Genomic DNA, 19,812 nt, shown 5'->3' on the forward strand with positions numbered 1-19,812 from the left:
TTGGTAGAGCATGCGATTTTGATCTTTGATCCCATGTGTGGTATAGAATTTACTTAAAATTGAAAGTAATATTACATGTTAACTAACTGGAATTTAAATAATAAAACTTATTTTAAAACCTTTTAAAAAGAGAAGGTATTTCTGTGTGAAAAACTAGGTTTTCATCTTTCCATATTTGCACTGTATTTTGTGTTTGGCACATTTGCGTTTTAAAGGTAAAACAGTAAACTCTGATTTTCTTATGTGTTCCAGAATGGATTGTCTCCATTGCACATGGCCACGCAAGGGGATCACTTGAACTGCGTCCAGCTTCTCCTCCAGCATAACGTGCCCGTGGACGACGTCACCAATGACTACCTGACTGCCCTGCACGTGGCTGCCCACTGTGGCCATTACAAAGTCGCCAAGGTTCTCCTAGACAAGAAAGCGAACCCCAATGCCAAAGCCCTGGTGAGTGGCTCAGCCAACAGCTCCAGCCTGTGTTGTCTTGCTGATAACGTGCGACCTTCCGCATGAGAAGGGTTACTTTGAGGAGGTAAAAATAGAAGGTCTAGTTAAATAAAGTGTACGTCCTATCAACTTTTTCAAATAGCCTTTAAAGAAACAACCTATTTCTGATGTGAACAAGGCTGATGGGGCTAAATCATTAACCTCTTTGTGGTCACACTGGTGAGTCTCTCACTCATAAATAAGACCCAAAGACGGTGGAAGTATAAAAAAGACTGAGGTGATCACTTCTCTTACTGAGGGTAAACTTATAATTGTGTGAAATAGAATTTTTTTTCTGAGATCTAAAAACATGAGGCAAAGTGGTCAAAAAACTTTTGCTTACACATCAGCGGTCTAGGAATTTGTCAGCTGAAATTTTTTGTTATGTTTACAGGTAAGCTAACATATAGCCTGTCATCTCCTTTTCCTGCTGATAAAAATGAAAATTTGGGTCTGATGTGTAGTCTTAACTCCCAAAGTGATCTGTTATTTTAACCCCTACCTGTATTATTGTTTGATTTTCTTGACAAGATGGTGTTTTTGTCTTTGGAAAAATAAATCATCCCAATTTGGTAAGCTGTTTAAATTTAGTTCACAATAAGCACCCATGTTTAGGGGGAAAAAATCAGTCACCAGATGTTAGGGAAAACATGTGAGTTGACTAGCAATTTTGAGGTAAAGGCTGCCATCTGATCAACTGATTTAGGAAGGATCGCTGTTCCTTTCCAACTGGTTTTGTCTTCCTGTCTGAAGGGATCCCCAGTGCCCTCTGCTGCTCTGGGGGCAGGAACCATGAGGACTAAGGACCACCCTGACCCCAGCCTGTCGTCATCACTCTAAAAGCTTCTACCACAGCGGCATTTCAAGGGCTGTTGACCTGCCCAGTCTATCAAACATATCTTTGAATTCTGAGAAGGGAGGAAAAGAAATTAGCAATCATGACTCACTTTTCCATACAAGAAAAAAAAAAAAAACAGCCTTAAAACAGGGTGTGGGCATTCACTCTCATTTTCCTCTGACTGAAGATTTCACAACATGTGGAGGTTGTAGCCAGTCATGCTGGGATGGACTATGGCCAGGTAAACGGTCTCAGAATGGCTACAGAACCATCTGTGGTGACTTTGACGTAAGCTTTTATGGTGGACCCTGCTACTTTATAGTTCTCTATGGCGACTGAAAAACGCTCCGTGGTCTCAATTATCAGGCAGTACGATTTGGAAGGTAATTTGTTAAAAAGCAGACTCCTTTATTAGATTAAATATTAAACCATATGATCCAAGTCACGTTGGATTGTTTCCTGCTTCCCTGGAGTAAGCACCTATTTGAACCTTAAAACTGGAAGGGATGAAAACATTCTAGAACCGGTCTTGTAGTTGTCCTAAAATGCAGCAGAGAATGCTAAATGGCACTGGCAAAGTTTTGGCTGTGAGGACAAATGTTTGGGCCCAGCTGTTTTTAGTCTGTATTTGAAATGAGATGGAGGAGGGAGGAACATATTATTTGGAAGAGTGAATTCCAAAATAAAATAATCTAAAAAAAATGCATGACCACTTTGCCTCAGCTACCAAGAGGCTGTGACAAAAATTCACTTCCTATTCATGATCACCAGAGTACTGTGGATTTCTAGGAGCAGCTAGACTACCTACGCTTCCAGAAAAGAATCTCCATTCTGTTTAACCCCTCCTTGTTTCATCTACTTCCAAATCCTTACAGAACACCATTTTGCAAACATTTGACCACACTCAGAGGAATTGGATTTCAATGGAATGCAGTCATGTACTTCTGTGTCTTTGTCCCTTTCAGAATGGCTTTACTCCTCTTCATATTGCCTGCAAGAAGAATCGAATTAAAGTAATGGAACTCCTCCTGAAACACGGTGCATCCATCCAAGCCGTAACCGAGGTGAGGGGAGTAGGATTTCTAGGGTTGTCCAGGTCACAAGGGTAGACCTTCGCAGCTGGAGTCCAGAGCTATCCTCAACGAACAGCTCAAGTTTTGCTGTGTGTGTGATTGCCACTGATTACTTTCTGAACCCTTCATCCAAGGGGCGGCAAGTCCAGAGGAGAACAGACAGGCATGTGGGGGGATGAGTGCAAACACATCATCCAAAACACACGCTTCATGCTCAGGGGTGAGTGGCACCATCACTGAAAGAATAATTTACATGAAATCCTATAATGCAGTGCTTCTGGGGGGGGGGCGATTTTGCCTCCCGTCCAGGGGGCATCTCACAATGTCTGGAGGTATTTTCAGTTGTGACAGCCAGATGGTGCTACTTGTGTCCAGTGTCTAGAGGCCAGATGCTACTAAATATTTTATAGCATATAGGCCAGCCTTCTACGACAAAGAATTATCTGGTGCAAAATGTCACATGTGCCAAGGTTGAGAAACTCTGTATATCACCACCTCTGGGTGTTTGTAAACTGAACATTTCTCTTTTCAAAATTCAGAATTAATGAAACACAGAGTTGCTGAAGTTAATAAAGGACTAGCTCTAGGTTTCTTTTGTACAAATTGACATGGAACTCAGAGGCACGTTCCACCAGGACCAATGCTGAGCCTGCAATACAGCAAACGAAGCTTGGCATCCAGCCTTCCAGACTCTCCATCCCTACCCCACGCCCAGCACTCTGGTCTCCATAGATGCCAGCCGCGGCACTTCCCAAAACTGGACACTCTTTCATTCACTTCCCTATCTCTGCGCCCTCCATGGGTCACCCCCTCTTTGCTCGGCTATTCCTCCACACCCTCCAGGTCGGGGTCGGGGGCCACCTTCTCCAGGAAGTCCTTCACCTCCTGTCCTGGTAGGAGCTCCTCCTCAGGGCACCATTTCCTGTGCCTGTTTACATCAAAGCACTTATGACCTAGCCGCTCACCTGCCCCCAGGAAGTCCAGGCTCCATTAGCGCAGGCTGAGTCCTACTGGTCTGTACATGCCGGCAGCACAGGGTAGGTCGCTGAGTAAAGGTTCGTTGAATGCACCAATAAAGACTGTAGTGTTGGAAGCAAATATAAAATTTGAATCTGGCCTAATGACTGTTGCTTTGCCTCAGTTTCTTACCTGCAGATGAAGTATTTGCCTTGATTTGTAACACAATTTTAAAATTATTAAATGGCTGAAAATACGAATACTGATTTGCTCTTTCATCACTCTTGTGGCTTTATTATGGCACCTGTGATTTTATTTTATTTTTTTTTAATATTTTATTTATTTATTTATTTGACGGAGAGAGAGAGACAGCCAGCGAGAGCGGGAACACAAGCAGGAGGTATGGGGGAGGAAGAAGCAGGCTCTCAGCAGAGGAGCCTGATGTGGGGCTCGATCCCAGGACTCTGGGATCACGCCCTGAGCCAAAGGCAGACACTTAACGACTGAGCCACCCAGGCGCCCCGGCACCTGTGATTTTAAAAAGCTTATTCTCAGTGCACACCAACTGTTTTTAAAGGTCAGAATGGGCTCTGAAATAAAATTTTTTTGACTGATGTTTGAATAAATATCCAGAGATGTCAGCCACTGAGAAGGGGCTGCTGCCAGCCTGAACTCCCTCAGAGCTTTCAAAAGGCGGGGCAGACCAAGATGAGGGTTTGGCCCTGCATGTGTTCTAACGACTCCCCCTGCTGATGGAAAAAAGTGCCAAGTGACAACACAGTTCTTTTCCCCAGTTTCCTCAGTTCCCACTATTTAAAGGCGGGGCAACCAGAGTTCTTTCTCTTCTGCCTTTTCCCTCACTTTTATTAGGCAGAATTCCTTTCACATATTTTTTTTGACATTTCTCAAATTTCTGTTGAGATTGGTATCTCCTTCTCACTCTCTTAAAAAAAATTAGCTTTTTCTAGCCATATTAAATATTTTTACCAAATGATGATGTTCGTGTTGCAAGTGGAATGAAATTCTAAAAAATTACAAATGGCATCATTTCACATAAAAAGCAGAAGTGTTACGGGCGTGTGTTTGTGTGTGTGGGATTTGATGCAAACATAACATTTAAAGTCTAGTCTAATGACCATTGTATTATTTGCCTTAATCATGTCACCTTGATTTATAATATTCATAAAATCAAAAAATTAAATGATTAAAGCTATTAATGCTGATTTGCCCATTTATTAGAAGGTTGGCATTCAGTACCGTGCTCTTTCGTGTATAATATAATCAGCTGATTCTTAGTGCATGGGAATCATTTTTAAAGGCCAAAATAGGATCTGAAATAAAAGTCAACTTTTTGCTAATATGTATGTGACCACATGCACACACATCCACCCCGCCCGCCACATAGTTATATGGATATAGAAGGTTTGGTAGCAAAGGGAAAAAAACTTCAAGTCATTTTTCTCTAATTTTTTCTCATTGCTCTTTATAAAATATATGAAATCTTTCTTCCTTAGTGGGTATGACATAGGTCTTTCATAATCACTGAGCCTGCTAGAAGGAAATAATGATCATGTCCTAATACGTTTATCTTACGGAGTCTGTGCCCATCATAGGCAATGTCCTGATGTCTTCTGATCTGATCACTCAAGTGGTTATGTTAAGGTGGGTGGGTGGATGGAGGGCAGACAGGGAGGCAGGCAGACAAACCCTTTTTATGGTGAGATCACAGACCAACATTTCCCTCTTTTCTTCCTAGTCGGGCCTTACCCCAATCCATGTTGCTGCCTTCATGGGGCATGTAAATATCGTATCACAACTCATGCATCATGGAGCCTCGCCAAATACCACCAATGTGGTAAGTATCCCTTCAAGAAAGAAGGTCCAATTATGAGTATTTAAGACACTGTGTAAATAAGATTGCTCTTATTTACTTGTTTTTTATTACAACTAAATTAATTACTATTTACTGTGACTGCTTAAAAGGACAGAATTTGAGAATACCTGTGGCTTCCTTTACTTCAAAGGCAAGATCCATTCAATTGCTAGCTGGTTACAGATTGTTAGGACTTACGCGTTATGTGCATTAACCTTATAGATACGTTACTATTGGGTATTATGTTCTAAAAAATAGCTTTTGTGGAGGGAGAGAATTTTTTTTTTTTTTTTTTTTTACAATAGAAGCATTTAGGAAGTGTTTCATGTTGAGGCACTTCAAATTATCATTGTAATTTCAAGTAAATTCAGAGTAATTTTTCTCTTTAGTGTGCTTGACCATGTTATAGCAAACCCATGGTTATAGCAAATCCACGTTCATAGATTATTGGATGATACTGTTTTTCCACACTGATCATTGCTCTGCAGAACCATGAGACTCATTTCAGAGTAAGTATCAGAGAAGTGATTTCTCACCCTAGATCTACACGTGGCATTTGACTTTATTTTACTGAACTTTAAGTTTGACATAATAGTGTTATTAGCATAACAGACCACAAGCCTCAGAACCCTAGTTGGACTCATGAGCACCAAAGCAGTAAAAATCAAATAAACCACACTGTGGCACAGAAAGGGCCAGCCCTAAGGTTCTGCACACTCCCCCTGAGGGTGGGCCTCCGGTAAGGCGCTCTGTCTTCTGGCCCCCAAATCAGCACATCCACCAGATAGCAACAGACCAGCGTCTCAGCTGACAGGTAATCTTTTCTGTTACTAATGCCAGAGAGAGAACATTTCCCTTCATCAAGAGAGCCCTGGATAATATGGCAAACTCTATCCCCAATGCCTTTCCCGTAAACACAGTAACAAGTTACATGTGAAATGTGTCTTTGTATATCCTGCCAGGGAGGTGGATATCCTGTAAAGCAAGGCTTGACTTATAAAAGGAATTTGTAGGTGGGTATCAGTGGTGTGAGAGAATATATTTGATTTCTATGACTATTTGTTTCTGTCTATCCATGGTTTTTGTATTTTCATTTTTTATTAAATAAATGAATAGAGAATCTGAATTCAATTCTCTGTGGTGAAAGTGGGGGAATGGTCAGGGTGGAGGAGTCCAGTGACAAAGAAAATGGCCCTGTGGGATAATGTCCAACGACTAGGACACTGGTGTGCTGAGATAAAGCAGAGAATGCAAGCCAACCGCTCCCAGCCCAGTCTGGCCCTCAGGGGTGCCTGTGTTGCCCTTGCAGATTTGGGTTTTTGTTTTGTTCTGGGTGCAATTCTGATTTTGTGGTCCAGGCTTAAGAAGTATACACAAATATCCAAACTGCCACTGCTTTTGAAAAACAGGAAGGCGTGGCCTTTGCCAGGGCGGGCACCCTGCACAGCTACCCAAGCCATCTGCAGGTCAGACAGCAGCGGCCCCCCTTGGGCGAGGTGTGGGGCTCTCTCGTGGAGCACTCCCCAGCTGCCCTCCTTCACTCATTTCCTCTCCTCCTTGGCTGTGATGAGCATTCACCTCTTAAGCCCTGAGGAGGCCACACGGAGCAACACTTCTGTTCCTGCCAGAGCCTGGGCTGCCCAGTGTTTCACCAGTCCTTCCATCATGAATCAGGTGGATGTGAACTTCTTGAGTATTTAATTGCCCATCTTTCCTCATTTTCAATAAGGAAGTGCTCGGGATTGTTTTTTACCTTAAAAAAAAAAAAAGCCCTCCATCATAAGCTTTATGCAAATGAAATATGAAACCCTTCTTGAGAGCTGCAGCTAATTACCTTTGGCTCCTGTTCCCCAGAGAGGAGAAACAGCACTGCACATGGCGGCTCGGTCTGGCCAAGCCGAAGTCGTGAGGTACCTGGTGCAAGACGGAGCTCAGGTAGAAGCTAAAGCCAAGGTACGTGCAGCACATGAAAGCGTGTGCCGTGGAGGGAAACCCTCGAGTTTATCACAACCTTGAAACACATGCATGCTCTCTTCCGGGAATACTTTTATAAAGTAATGACGAAAGTCTCTGTCCATGTGATATTGTAAAAAAGATCCCAACACATTTGTCCATTCAGTTATTTTACAAAATTAAACGGAGCAAGAACTTTGTGCCAGAAAGAACTCTGTGTCCTTGGCATATTGTTAGGCCCTAGCAGATTTGGAACCAAACGGAGACTTGGTCCAGAGTTCTTCACACTCCGCAGAGAAGGGCTTAGGCTCAAAGCTTCTAGAGCAAGCACAATTCGGAGGCATGATTGAACTCTTTTGGTGACTTCTGTGTCACTTGTCACCGTCGTAAAAGGAAAAGGGAAGTTTTTCCTTGTTCTTCACAAGCTGTGAAGCCATAAACCCTGAGACTCGAATCGGAATGGCTTCAGGGATTGGCTTTTACATAGGAGAACGTCAGGGTTGAGTTTGAGTGCTTCATTGTCTGCCTGGTATTTAACTTCCAGAAGAAACCCACTTACCTATCACTATTGAGATGAGTAGTTGGTCTGGTTATCAACATGGCAATTCGGGTCAGGAATTATAAATACATAAATGCCTTAACCGCTTAATTTAACTTTCATATGTAAACGTACATTTATTTGCATGGTCTGAAGTTTCTAGTTTCAGCTTAAGTAGAGAGAAAACCAAGACATGTATGAAGCAGTTTGTATACAGAATATTTCTAGACTTTTATAATATTCCCCCAATCTATTTAGCCGTCTCACCCATATCTAATTTGACCACAGTTGTTTTCTATAACTTCTACCAATGCTCTCCAAAGCTTTCAACTTAGTATTCCTAGGGAAAAATGAAGCCTTCCCTTTCATACTCATATTTTCCCTGCTAACATATTGTGTGATTGTATAAAGTAATTCGTGTAAATATAGCACAAAGTAGTAAAGTAACTAGTACAAACATACTAGTGTGGGAACAAAACACCTAGATCTTTGTAAGCACGAAGCCTGCAGATGAGCACAAAGGTTGTGACATTCTGAGCAGAGACACACGCTTTGAGTGTCCAGTGTACTGTGGTGCCAATGGGTGGATTTCACAGAGGATCTCGAGACCTTTTCTGGAAAGGGCCTGAGAGTAAATATTTTAGGCTTTGCCGGATGCACCATCTCTGTCACAGCTGCTCAGCTCTGACGTTCTGGAGCAAAAGGCAGCCATAGGCAATACTACATAAGCAGATGGGCGTGTCTGTGTTCCAAATAAAACTTTACTTACAAACATAGGCGGCAACTGGATTTGGCCCCTGGATTGTAGTTTTCTCACCCCTGATCTAAAGAGATGGGTTCAATCCGCTTAATCAGTAAAGTGCAATGGATAAGAAAAGCTGTACTTTACCATGGATTACAGGAAACCTCACATTTTCTGAGTGTTGTTGGTTCCATATCAAGCATCGTGTCTAAGGAGTGGTTTCCCCCACAAACTGAAATGGAGGACAGAACTTACAGTGATTATTTCATTGAGAAGGCAGTAGGTATCATGATGAGGAGCCTGACCTCCTCAGCCAGATCGCCTGGGTTTGAATCTTGACGCGCCACTTCCTAGCTTTGTAATGTTGGGCAAGTTAATTAACATCTCTGTGGCACATTTCTTTTACTGGTTTCTTCATATAGAAACTGAGAATACTGATAGTTGCTAGTGATAAGATTGGTGTGATGATGAGTGAATGAACGTAGGTGGAGTACTTAGCCCAGAGCCTGGGACATGTAGGTGCTCAGCAAACATGCGGTGGTGGTGGTGGTGGTAGGAAGAGAGTTATGGGAGATCTTTCTGTGGCAATTATCTTTTTCTGGTTTCAGTATTCTTCCTGTGGCTCCCCCAATTCCTCTTATACTTCCTACATAGACTCTTGCTTTGACCTTGACTCTCATCCTACTTCCCCTTTCAGATCCATCTCCTGTGCTCCAGCCTCTTCTCTCTAGCTTCCCTACAGGAAGTACCTACCTGAACTTTTTCCCATTCAAGTGTGGGATTTACCTTTGGATGGTCACCACAGGGCATCGTTGGGCAAACTAGGAAAAGATGCCTCTCCCCCTTGGGGATAAGACCCTAAGGATGCAAGATCTAGTGCCTCATGCCTGGGGGTGAATTGTAATAATGGGCCCTTCTCCTCGAGGCAGATCCAGCCCATGCCAGGATGTACCATTTGACAAGCAAAGGGTGGGCTGGTTTTCAGCCCTCTTGGGTGGGAGCCCTTGTGCAGGTCTACCTGTACAACCCTATGCTCCCCACCCGCCCCCTGTGCTTTTGACTATGACAAGGTGACACCAATAAAGTAATTCATTCCATATGAGGGCCTAATAGCTGGAGAAGGTATAATACCCTTCTCGGTTATTCGAGTTTCACTAGGATTCATTCCCTTAGCTCCCAAAGAAGGAACCATTGGAGGTTAGAATTCCGGTAAAGTATGGCAAGTGGCAGTGGGGATAATTTATAGACAGAAGTGCCTTTCACACTTTTCATACTAATAGGTTCCTTGAAGGGCATTTAAGGGGCTTATATCCACCATCTCCACCTTTCTGAACGTTAAAGAAAAAGATAAATGAGCTGGTTTTTAGCTTTGAATCAAAGAAGTGAAGGTAGCCTCTGATCCCAAGCAAAGTTCGCTGAATGTTTCCCAGTGTCACCGCTGTTTGCTCAGCTCATTAGCCTGGTATTGCTCCCTTGCCGTTTAGGACGACCAAACCCCACTGCACATTTCTGCCCGCCTGGGGAAGGCAGACATAGTACAACAGCTGTTGCAGCAAGGAGCATCTCCAAATGCAGCCACGACTTCTGGGTACACCCCACTCCACCTGTCGGCCCGAGAGGGACATGAAGATGTAGCCGCGTTCCTTTTGGATCATGGCGCCTCTCTATCTATAACAACAAAGGTATGAAAGTGAGTCCTGCAATCCCACTGTGTCCCCCCAAATCCATCCTCCTTACAACTGAGACCAAGTATACAAACCACGTACAAATCAGGAGGTGGATTTTTCTTGGGTTACTTTTGTTTGCTGTTATTCTTTTGTTGCTCTTGTCTTGTACGATGAATGGTCTGATTTTTTAAATCTCAGCTCCGATGTCTTAGAGCAATAACCCTCCCACTCAGTTGCTCTGCGGGTGTAGGTTGCAAAATCTAGAGCTCACTTTGTGGTGATGCTCTGTAAACCTAGCAAGTGTGGTAGATGAATCGGCCTGTGGCATGTCTTAGAAAGCTAGAAATGGGTGTTTCGCTCTCATATATGGATGCAGAGAAGTGTCATCAATACCCAAGACGATTACAGTAATTGGAAGTACTTAGAAAACTGTTTGAATAAATGATGACTGCCTCCAGCTCTCCCCCTTGTGATTCTTCAGGCTCTTTGGTAGAGTTGAGACGCAGAGCTCCTGGATCTCATTTCATATGTGGAACAGAGTAGTGGGTGATAAGGTTTCCAGTGCCCTAGCCCTTCCACCATGCCGGCTGCCCACTGGCTCTAGTCGGCTTTCGTCTCATGAGGTCAAATGTGCTGGTGTCTCTCCAGTCACTGACTCATGCTGGGGACCCTCATCACAGTGCATGCTGATTGACTGGTGCATCCCCAGATCCTTCTGGGAGTGGGTGGCAAGCGAGAGCAGCTCCTCAACTCTCAGTACCCAACTCTTGCAGATGTATGGGGCTGGAACCATGTGTTCTTATTCAGTTCACCTGTGGTGGCCAAGATGAGAGAATCTCTGACTCCTGCTCCTGAGGACTGGAGCATACCTAAAGATAACGTGTATACACGCAGAAATTGGAGAAGGTGATGCAGAAGGCTCCAGTCTGGTGATGTGAGATCATAGGAGGTCCAGACTTGTCCTGGATTTTCCCAAACCCGCCAAATCCAAATTGGGCCTGGGACCCAGGAACCTATTCTTCCCAAAATGTGAAACCCTAAAATAGCTCTAGAATAAACCCCAGATCCAGCTCTCCACCACCGTCCTGGTCAGATGCCTGAGAAGTCCCAGAGTTGGCATGGTGCGGCTCCGTCCACAGAGACAGAAGGATGAACTGTCCTGCTCCTTCTTGTTGGTAAGGGGACTCGGGCTGTCATCTTCCTGTGTTCGTCCTTCAGCACAGGCTTAACTGTGCTTCATCGTTAGAATAATTCATCGGTTCCAGGAAGGCAACGCCTTTGTGTCATTTCTGTTGTTCATTATTTCTATGTTTGTTTTTTCAGAAAGGATTTACTCCCCTTCATGTGGCAGCAAAATATGGGAAACTGGAAGTAGCCAATCTCCTGCTACAGAAAAGTGCCTCTCCAGACGCAGCTGGCAAGGTACGGAGCCGACCGCCCCGTAATGGGCCGCATCCATGGTAACCCAACAAGCCTTTGCTCCTTCACCAAGAGCCCCCCAGATTATGACTAGTCCAGAGTTAAGTCTCATAGGATGAAGATACCTTTGGACCTAGGAGGTGAATGCTGGGGTCCAAGCGCTGTGGAATCTGGAATGTAAATTGCACTCTGCGTTGCACCCAAACTAATCCCACGTCCTCAATCTAGGCCTCTGGTGTTAAGACACTTTTGACACTGGTTGTTCTTTCTGCACGTGTTTTCAGAGCGGGCTAACTCCACTGCATGTAGCTGCACATTACGATAATCAGAAAGTGGCCCTCCTGCTTTTGGACCAAGGAGCCTCACCTCACGCGGCTGCAAAGGTACCTGGGATTGGCCCACCTGGGGAGGCTGGCGGGCAGCATCCGCCGGTTTTTGTCTGTCCGTCCCCTTTGCTGCTCCCGTGGCACCGTCCACCTTAGACACCCCTGAAAAGTCAAGGAAAGGGAAGCGCCTCGGGAAGTGCCTTCAGCTATTCGGTCAATAATGGGGTAGATACTTAATAAATACTCAGTTGCCAATTGATTTTCCTTAAAAATCCGGGACTTCCTGGGACCTGTGGAGGAAAAGAAGTAGAGGTACTTACTGTTCAGCCAGATGAGAAACCTAAGCACAGCCTGAGGGAGTACGAAAGTCTGAGTTGTCATAGCTATAAAATATGCCTTCTATTTTCCTGGCCATAAAACATTGCCTTCAAGTTGTTTATTTCTGTTTAGTGAAATAGGTTGGGAGGTTTTATTTATGTGCTTTTATTATTCCTAAGGGGAATCTTTAGTCCTATTGTTAGAGCATTTTTGGCCAGCAGGCAGCCTCTCAGAAAAGAGATACGTGGGGTATATGGCTTCCTAATTACCCGGATGTGCTGATTTGAGAGGCAAATCACAAAGAGGAGGTGACCGAAGAGAGGTTAAGAGAGTGCTGTCGGTTTGATAAGCTCTCTGCCCTTGCGCGGGAGACTGTGATCCGAGGAAACTGACTGGTAGGATACAAACCGCAGCTTCATGCTGTCCAGTGCTTTCACTAAACGCTATTGTTGGAGAAACTTTTAGCATTTTTTAAACTTTCTACGTCTTTGGGGTTTTTTTTTACTCTCCCATTTGGGGGCAGCTCTAGTGCTCTCCTTTAACGTTGTTTGCATCAAATCTGTTGTAATCAAATCTGAAGGGTCTGCTCTAGATTGCTTTGGAGACTTTAAGAGAGAAAGTTTTCAGATACCTTTTTTTAGGGAGTAGGTTCGCGTTGACAAGTATTTGTCCTCAGAACCTCTTTACCTATATGTCTTAATTATCTCCCGCCCCATCGTCTCCGGAATTGTATCCAGTGAGATCTGTAATTTAGAATCATACCCCTAAATTTGCTTTTCAACTAAATGTGGCTTTCCCCCCATAGTTTCTGATCCTGACATTTTTTTCCATCATAAAGACACGCCTTGACTTTTGATAAAGCTTTATCTTTTAAAATAAAAATGATTAGCAGCATTATTCCCAAGAGCCAAAAGGTAGAAGCTACCAAATTATCCATCGAAGAATGAATGGATAAATAAAATGTGGTATAGACATACACTGGAGTATTATTCAGCTTTAAGAAGGAAGGAAGTTCTGGCACAGGCGACAATGTGAATGAACCTCAAAGACACCATACTGAGTGAAATACACCAGCCACACAGTAGGACAAATATTGTATGATTTCAGTCATGGAGAGACAAAGTAGAATGCTGGTTGCCAGGGGCCAAAGGGAAGAAGAAATGGGGAGTTGGTGTTTAATGGATAGGGTTTCAGTTTGAAGATGGATGGTGGTAATGGTTGCAAACAATGTGAAATGTGCTTAATGCCATTGACTGTGCACTTAAAAATAGCGACAATGGTAAGTTTTATTAAATGAATATTTTATCACAATTTAAAAATTGAAAAAAATTACCACGTAATTTAATGATTGTCTATTTCATTTCAGTATATTTTAATATCCTTTTGAGCCTGGGCCACTTTTATTATATTATAATAACCCCTGGTTCTTGGTAGGCAACCAGTATGTAATTAATAAGCAAACAATTCATTCCTCACATGAGAGTAATAACTTTGACACCACTTGTGCCAAGCGGTTTAGGATCGACGAGATCCATAAAGCAGTAAATGAAGCAGAATGAGTGCCGTCCACCCTCCCGTCCATCCATCCATTCTGTCTTTCAGTCCGCAAATAACCCTGAAGTAGGTCGGTAGTTGGTATATTTGCAGTTGGTTTCCTGCTTGTATTTGTCAAACAAGACTCCATGTTTCCATGTCTGCATTTAACAAAGAGTTGAAAAGAGTTATCACAGCCCTTGAGCCTTAGGCGTAGCCTTTCCAGCCAATCGAAAACAGGCTTTTGTAGGGAGCTGTTAATTCTTGCTGCCAGAGCACACTGCTCCCTAGCCTCGGTAATCCACCTCTGGGGCTTCTTCTGGACTTTGACCCTGAGCAAAGCCTGTGCTATCAGTTGGGGATTGGCTTCATGTCCTGGAAGAGACCTGTCACAGTTGTTCAAACCGATGTGGCTCTATTTTTCTCATGTTATAAACAGTCTGGAGGTAAGCAGTTGTTAGTGTTGGTTCAGTGTTTCCACCGTGTTAAGGAAAGTTCCATGTGATTTTTTTTTTCTTTCCTCTGAGGGACTGTTATTGCCCAGACTGCCAGGCCCTCTTTTTAAGCCACAAGCAGGAAAGAAAGTCAGACAATGGGGCATTCCCAGAAGCTCCACCCAGCCCTTTCTCCTTACAGCTCATTGGCCACCTCTTCCTGCAAGGGAAGCTAGGAAGTGTAGTTTTTCAGCTGGGCACAATGCCAAGGCTCTTTTATTAAGGAAGGAGGGAGAATGGATAGAGGGTAGGCAAATAGCCTCCTGTACCCCAGGGAACCTTTAGCATTTCTGAATCTGGTAGTGGTGAAAAATGGGGGACAGAGGCTCAGTACGGCACGATTTGAGCCTGAGGCTTGATAGCAGTGACTTCCGCATGAACTCTTCCTCAATTCACGTGCTTGGCTCTTAGGGTATGTGATGCTTTCTTGCCTTTTGTTCTCTTTTGTAGAATTGCCACCATATTTTCTTATCCATAGGTGTCCTAGAAACACTGTGTGATCCTGTAATGAGGGGGAGGAGGGAAGGTGCTGGAAAAAGAGATGGGCTTCTGTAATCCATCTTGGCCAAATCTATTTCCTGAGGCAGGACCCTGTGCTAGAAGCAGGATTGGCGAGAATTCAGGCATAACCTGGGCACTTATGGAAGGGATAGCAAGCCTTAACTTGTTATTTGTCAAGTTTCTCTTCCATAAAATGTGTGATATGTGTATTGATATGGAACTGTAGAGATGGTGAAATTTCTTAGAAAAAATATAAAGCATGATATAAATATATTACTCTGGGTCATTTAAAATTGCATTTCCTTTTGTTTTCATCTTGAAATGTGAAAGCACACTTGGCAAGCATTTTGTCCTCCACATCAAGAGGAAAAAAATATTTAGGATGATTCTGTAGTTGAATCTCTGTTTTATTTCTCTTCTGATATATGCATCTGTGCCCATTAGTGAGACAGGTAAGAATCATTTGGCTTTCCAGATATTAGAAAGCACTTAGGCAATTTAGAAAATTTCTTACAGGTCTCAAGGCGAACTATTTGTTTATTACTTGACACATGTTTTAAGTCTTATTGAGATGAACGTCCCATTCTAAAATAATACCATGAATTGTTTTTCCCTTGCTTTATGCTTCCCTTTGTAGCTCAGGTACGGAGCTCCGAATAAAGCCCTCAGTAGTCATGAGTAACTTGTCTGAAAGTGGCACATGCATTACAGAGATGCCAGAGCTCTCTTGATTACTGTTCTTTAGGACCTAGGATTTTTGGGTGGAAATAAAAGTAATCAAGAGGATGGTCACCTCTCAGAGGACACTGGCCTGCCCTCAGTTTTTGAAAAGTGACTAACGTGAAGGTTATGTCCCTAGCAAAAGCAAAAAGAAATAAGACGCATGGTAAGAAGCTAAATTCAGACTATCTTGCTGTCACCACCCTGTTTAGCCAGCGTTAGACATATTGACTAATCAGATGTCCTATTTTAGCACTGTTTTGTGAATTTTGTCTTTTATGCAGGGGTGTGGATGGGAGCGAAACAGACCTCCCCCTCTTGTCACTCACTGTAGAGTTGGGCTCAGTCCAAAGCTCTGCATTTGGCTCCGAAGGCAATCTCTTTAGGGTGTGGCTGTGCAGAGGGACAAATGCTTCCCAGGTCAGCTGGGGTTTCCAGATGGCAATAGGTCAAAACTAAAAATAGGGATATAAAATCTTCTACCCTGGCCCATCCCATTTGGCAGAGGGTGGTTTCAGAAGAGTCTGGAAGCAGCATTTCCACTCTCATGGGTTGATACCCAACAGCTTAAATCCTCTACAATTGAGTACGGGAAGAGTGTCTGTCAAATGAGAAACACTGTCCTCCTAGGACACGCGAGGGCTGATTGCCGTAGGCTGGCCTGTCAGTGGTGCAGCAGCCGCCACCGTCCTCTGGGTTGATCGTGACCCATCTGTATTGCTTGGAAAGATTGTGACTGATAGTTGTCTAGATTTGAATCATTTTCCCAAATATAAATCCATGCATTCTATCTTTTTTTCTCTAAACCTTCTTTTCTATAAAAAAGTCATTATAATTTTTCATTGGCATATTTTATATAGTCAGTTTCATGCCCAAGTCAAAATATAATCTCACATTTCTCTTAAATGACTGTAAGGCAGGACAAGGTCTCCTTCCTAGCACAGGGGACCTTTCTTTCTCAGAGCAAAGGACTCTGAAGGATCCTGAGGCACAGCTAATTAACAGTTTGCCAAAGAAATTGAGGTCGCCTCTACCTTGAGTGTCAAGGGTCAGCCAAGATGAGGATCCAGAATGTTCTGAAAGTTCTAGTCAGTCTGACTGAAATTCTAAGGATTCACCAGTCACCATGAGGTATTAGTAAAGATACAAAGACAGATATGACACAGTACCTGCCCTCAACACATTTGCATTTTAGCAAGAGGAAACAGGTGTGGAAAGGAAAGAGTGCCACTAAATATCTGCAAGACTTTGATGAGAGTCAGTCAGGTTGGGGCGGGTGTAGGAGGGGAAGGAGAAGGTGAAACACTTTGTGAGAATATGACCCTTGAGCTGAAGCTTCAGCTGCAAGATACTGGCCCAGAGGACCTGGTGGGGAAAAACATTCTCGATAGAGTGAGGCAAAACAGAAACATGAGCTGTATCTTATTTGGGAAACCAGTTCAGCTGAAGCATAACATGGAAACTAGGGTTTCCTAAAAGAGGCAATCGAAGGGGCTATGAGAGGAGGGCGCCTGGGTAGCGTGCCCCAAGCATCCAACTCTTGATCTCAGCTCAGGTCTCGATGTCAGGGTCGTGAATTCAAGCCCCGCATTGGGAGCCTACTCAGAAAGAAATAATAACAAAACAAAGGGGCGATGAGAGTAGGTTATAGCATCTTGACTACCATGAACGTTACATTTTTCAACTTGTTAGCAACAAATACCATTAAGGATATTTTAAAGGCAGAATAATAGCTCTGAACGTGCCCCATATTGTTTGTTGTTTCCTACTTGGGTTTCCTCTCATTACCAATGTAAATAAAGCAAGTAATTATTGAGCACCTACCAACATAACTACCTGCGGGAAAGAATTCTATATTCCTTTGGTAAAACCAGGGGTACTCTGTTTCTCTTGCATTAAACCATATGTTTTCCTGATTTAGGAATATGGGAGATGAGGGCAATACATTAATGGCACAGCTCAATTTATCGGTTTGCTTATGTGATTCTGAATTTTTAAACCGTCGAAGAAAATCACTAGAAAGGGAAGCATACTATTTGAAAATGCACTGCACACATTTTTATCTCGTTCCTGGGCATGTGACCAAGTGATTCGTGTTGACAGAATGGTTATACGCCGCTGCACATAGCTGCCAAAAAGAACCAGATGGACATAGCGACGACTCTGCTGGAATATGGTGCTGATGCAAACGCGGTTACCCGGCAAGGAATTGCTTCTGTCCATCTCGCAGCTCAGGAAGGACACGTGGACATGGTGTCACTGCTCCTTGGCAGAAATGCTAACGTCAACCTGAGCAATAAGGTAACCTTCCTTTCTCTCTACAGAGCACACCACAAAACCTTACCTGTCAGAATGGTCACTAAGAAACATGAAGAATTCAGGTCAAATCGAATTTGTAAAGTGTAATATTGGACAAAATTGTTGGCCAAAATATTTATTATAGCAAGAACTTTGAGAAAATACGTTTAAGCAGTTAGAGAACGGTCAATCCATAATTGTAAAGTCTTACAGCTGATTAACACATAGCCCTAAAAATGAAGTCCACAAAGTTTTTCGGAATAATAGGGAATTTTGTTAGAATGTTAATTCAAAGAGCAGCATTGTTACCATACCAGAACCTAGCAAACAGTAAGTTGTAAATTGCAGCCTGTTGCTTGAGTCTGCAGACATTTTGGGGGCACCTCCTCCTTGCCTGTCCCAGTTTTAAGTCGGAGATTACAGATATTGGAAATAGTGCTGCCTTCAGAGAGTTCATTAACAGAAATTTAGAGTAGCTATTTAATTCATAGGTTGGAAAGTTATTCGTCTTTGTATGTAAGTTGGCAGTTTCAAGGAGCTTATGAAGCCTCTGTTCCCCCAATTTTTCAAACTCCCCTGCCTTGTTAGTTGATATCCCCACTGTTCATGAAGAATTTTGTGAAGCAAAGCAAAAGTGCAGCCCACAGTTGGCCAAAGACATGTTAATGAAGTTACGACCTCTCATTTCATATATGGGGTTTGCTGAACTGTTTATTAATACCTAAGTCTGAGATCTGCTCAAAACACAGAACAGGTGTTTCTAAGTCTTCCCTTCAGATAACACAAAAGCCTACAATAGTGCCCCCAAATTCTTGATCATCTAAACTCCCTGGCTTCTTCTCTGCCAGTGGTGATGGCAGAGCCATAGCTCAGATGTTGGAGAGAGTTTCAAGACAGCAAGAGTTTTATGATGACAAATAACAAGTAATTTTTTCCCCAAAAACGTGGCCTGTGTTTTGGAATCACAGAGGCTTCGAATCTCCTGAGCGTGACTCCTAAACCTGACTCTTACTTGATGTGTAACTTGATTGGACAAGTTACGTGACCTCGCGGAGCTTCAATTTTGTCCTCTCGTAAATAAAGACAAAATATTTACCTCACAGACACGTCCTAAAGATTAACCGAGATAACATTCAGCACTTTTTCTTAAGCAGAAAAAGAATAGTTGTCTTAATTTTGGACTTCTCACAATTGGGGGAAAAGTTTATTCTGCATTGATCTGAATTCCCAATGTCATAAACTAACACATTCCTTAGATGAAAAGACATACATGAGAGAGAAGGGAAACCTTGTTTTTCAGTTTTAGTATCTCAAAAATCCTTTGTGATCATTGCAGAGCAAAAACATTTTTTCGTATTTTTCTGGTTTTTTAAATTTTCTCGGATCTTTCTTTTTAAACATTCCTTTTAGGAGTCTCTGCATTAATAGGAATCACAGAGCAGTTTCAAATAGCCATTATCAGGATTTTTTTTTTTTTTGAGCTATCAAGTTTCGAGGGCTCAAATACTAACATAGAGACCAGGCCTACAATAATCGGCTGCAAAATTCAACTTGTCTTAATGAGGTAGAAGACCTGGTCTTCTCAGATTGAAGTACATTCTGGCATCCGATGAGTCTATTTTAAGAGCCCAGAATTAGCTCACTAATTCTCTGAGAGACAATTGGCCTTAACAACTGGTTAATAGGTGAATGTTTTCAGTAGATCTGATACCAAAGCACAATGTGACTTTGTTTTCTCTTTAAAATCTTCCGGTCAAAATAAATAAATAAATAAAATCCTCCAGTCAGGGGCTCCTGGGTGGCTCAGTCAGTTAAGCTTCTGGCTTTGGCTCAGGTCATGATTCCAGGGTCCTAGGATCCAGCCCCGCAATGGGCTCCTTGCTCAGCGGGGAGTCTGCTTCTCCCTCTCCCTCTGCCCCCCCTCCTCGCTCGTGCTCCTGCGCGTTCTCTCTCTCTCTCTAAGATAAATAAAGAAAAAATCTTTTTTAAAAAAATCCTCCAGTCACCTAGCTGCAGTGTATAACCAGCCTTGCATTCACCTTAAAATCATAGAGATTTTTATACAGAAAATAC

The 19,812-nt window shown here is 43.0% G+C and overlaps 1 protein-coding gene across 6 annotated transcripts in view; it reads left to right on the top strand.

Moving 5' to 3' along the window:
• ANK3 (ankyrin 3) overlaps positions 1 to 19,812 on the top strand; it is a 349,011-nt gene that overhangs the window by 193,778 nt on the left and 135,421 nt on the right. For all 6 annotated transcript variants that reach the window (XM_087863095.1, XM_087863094.1, XM_087863096.1 and 3 more), the window contains exons 10-17: positions 253 to 450; positions 2,293 to 2,391; positions 5,114 to 5,212; positions 7,085 to 7,183; positions 9,948 to 10,145; positions 11,454 to 11,552; positions 11,834 to 11,932; positions 17,545 to 17,742. In XM_087863095.1, coding sequence (XP_087719221.1) covers positions 253 to 450; positions 2,293 to 2,391; positions 5,114 to 5,212; positions 7,085 to 7,183; positions 9,948 to 10,145; positions 11,454 to 11,552; positions 11,834 to 11,932; positions 17,545 to 17,742 — 1,089 coding nt within the window. The remainder of the gene's footprint in view (positions 1 to 252; positions 451 to 2,292; positions 2,392 to 5,113; positions 5,213 to 7,084; positions 7,184 to 9,947; positions 10,146 to 11,453; positions 11,553 to 11,833; positions 11,933 to 17,544; positions 17,743 to 19,812) is intronic.

This window comes from Ursus americanus, chromosome 6, assembly GCF_024610735.1.
Source record: "Ursus americanus isolate L20-20 chromosome 6, mUrsAme1.1.p, whole genome shotgun sequence".
In the NCBI taxonomy this organism is placed as follows: Eukaryota; Metazoa; Chordata; class Mammalia; order Carnivora; family Ursidae; genus Ursus; species Ursus americanus.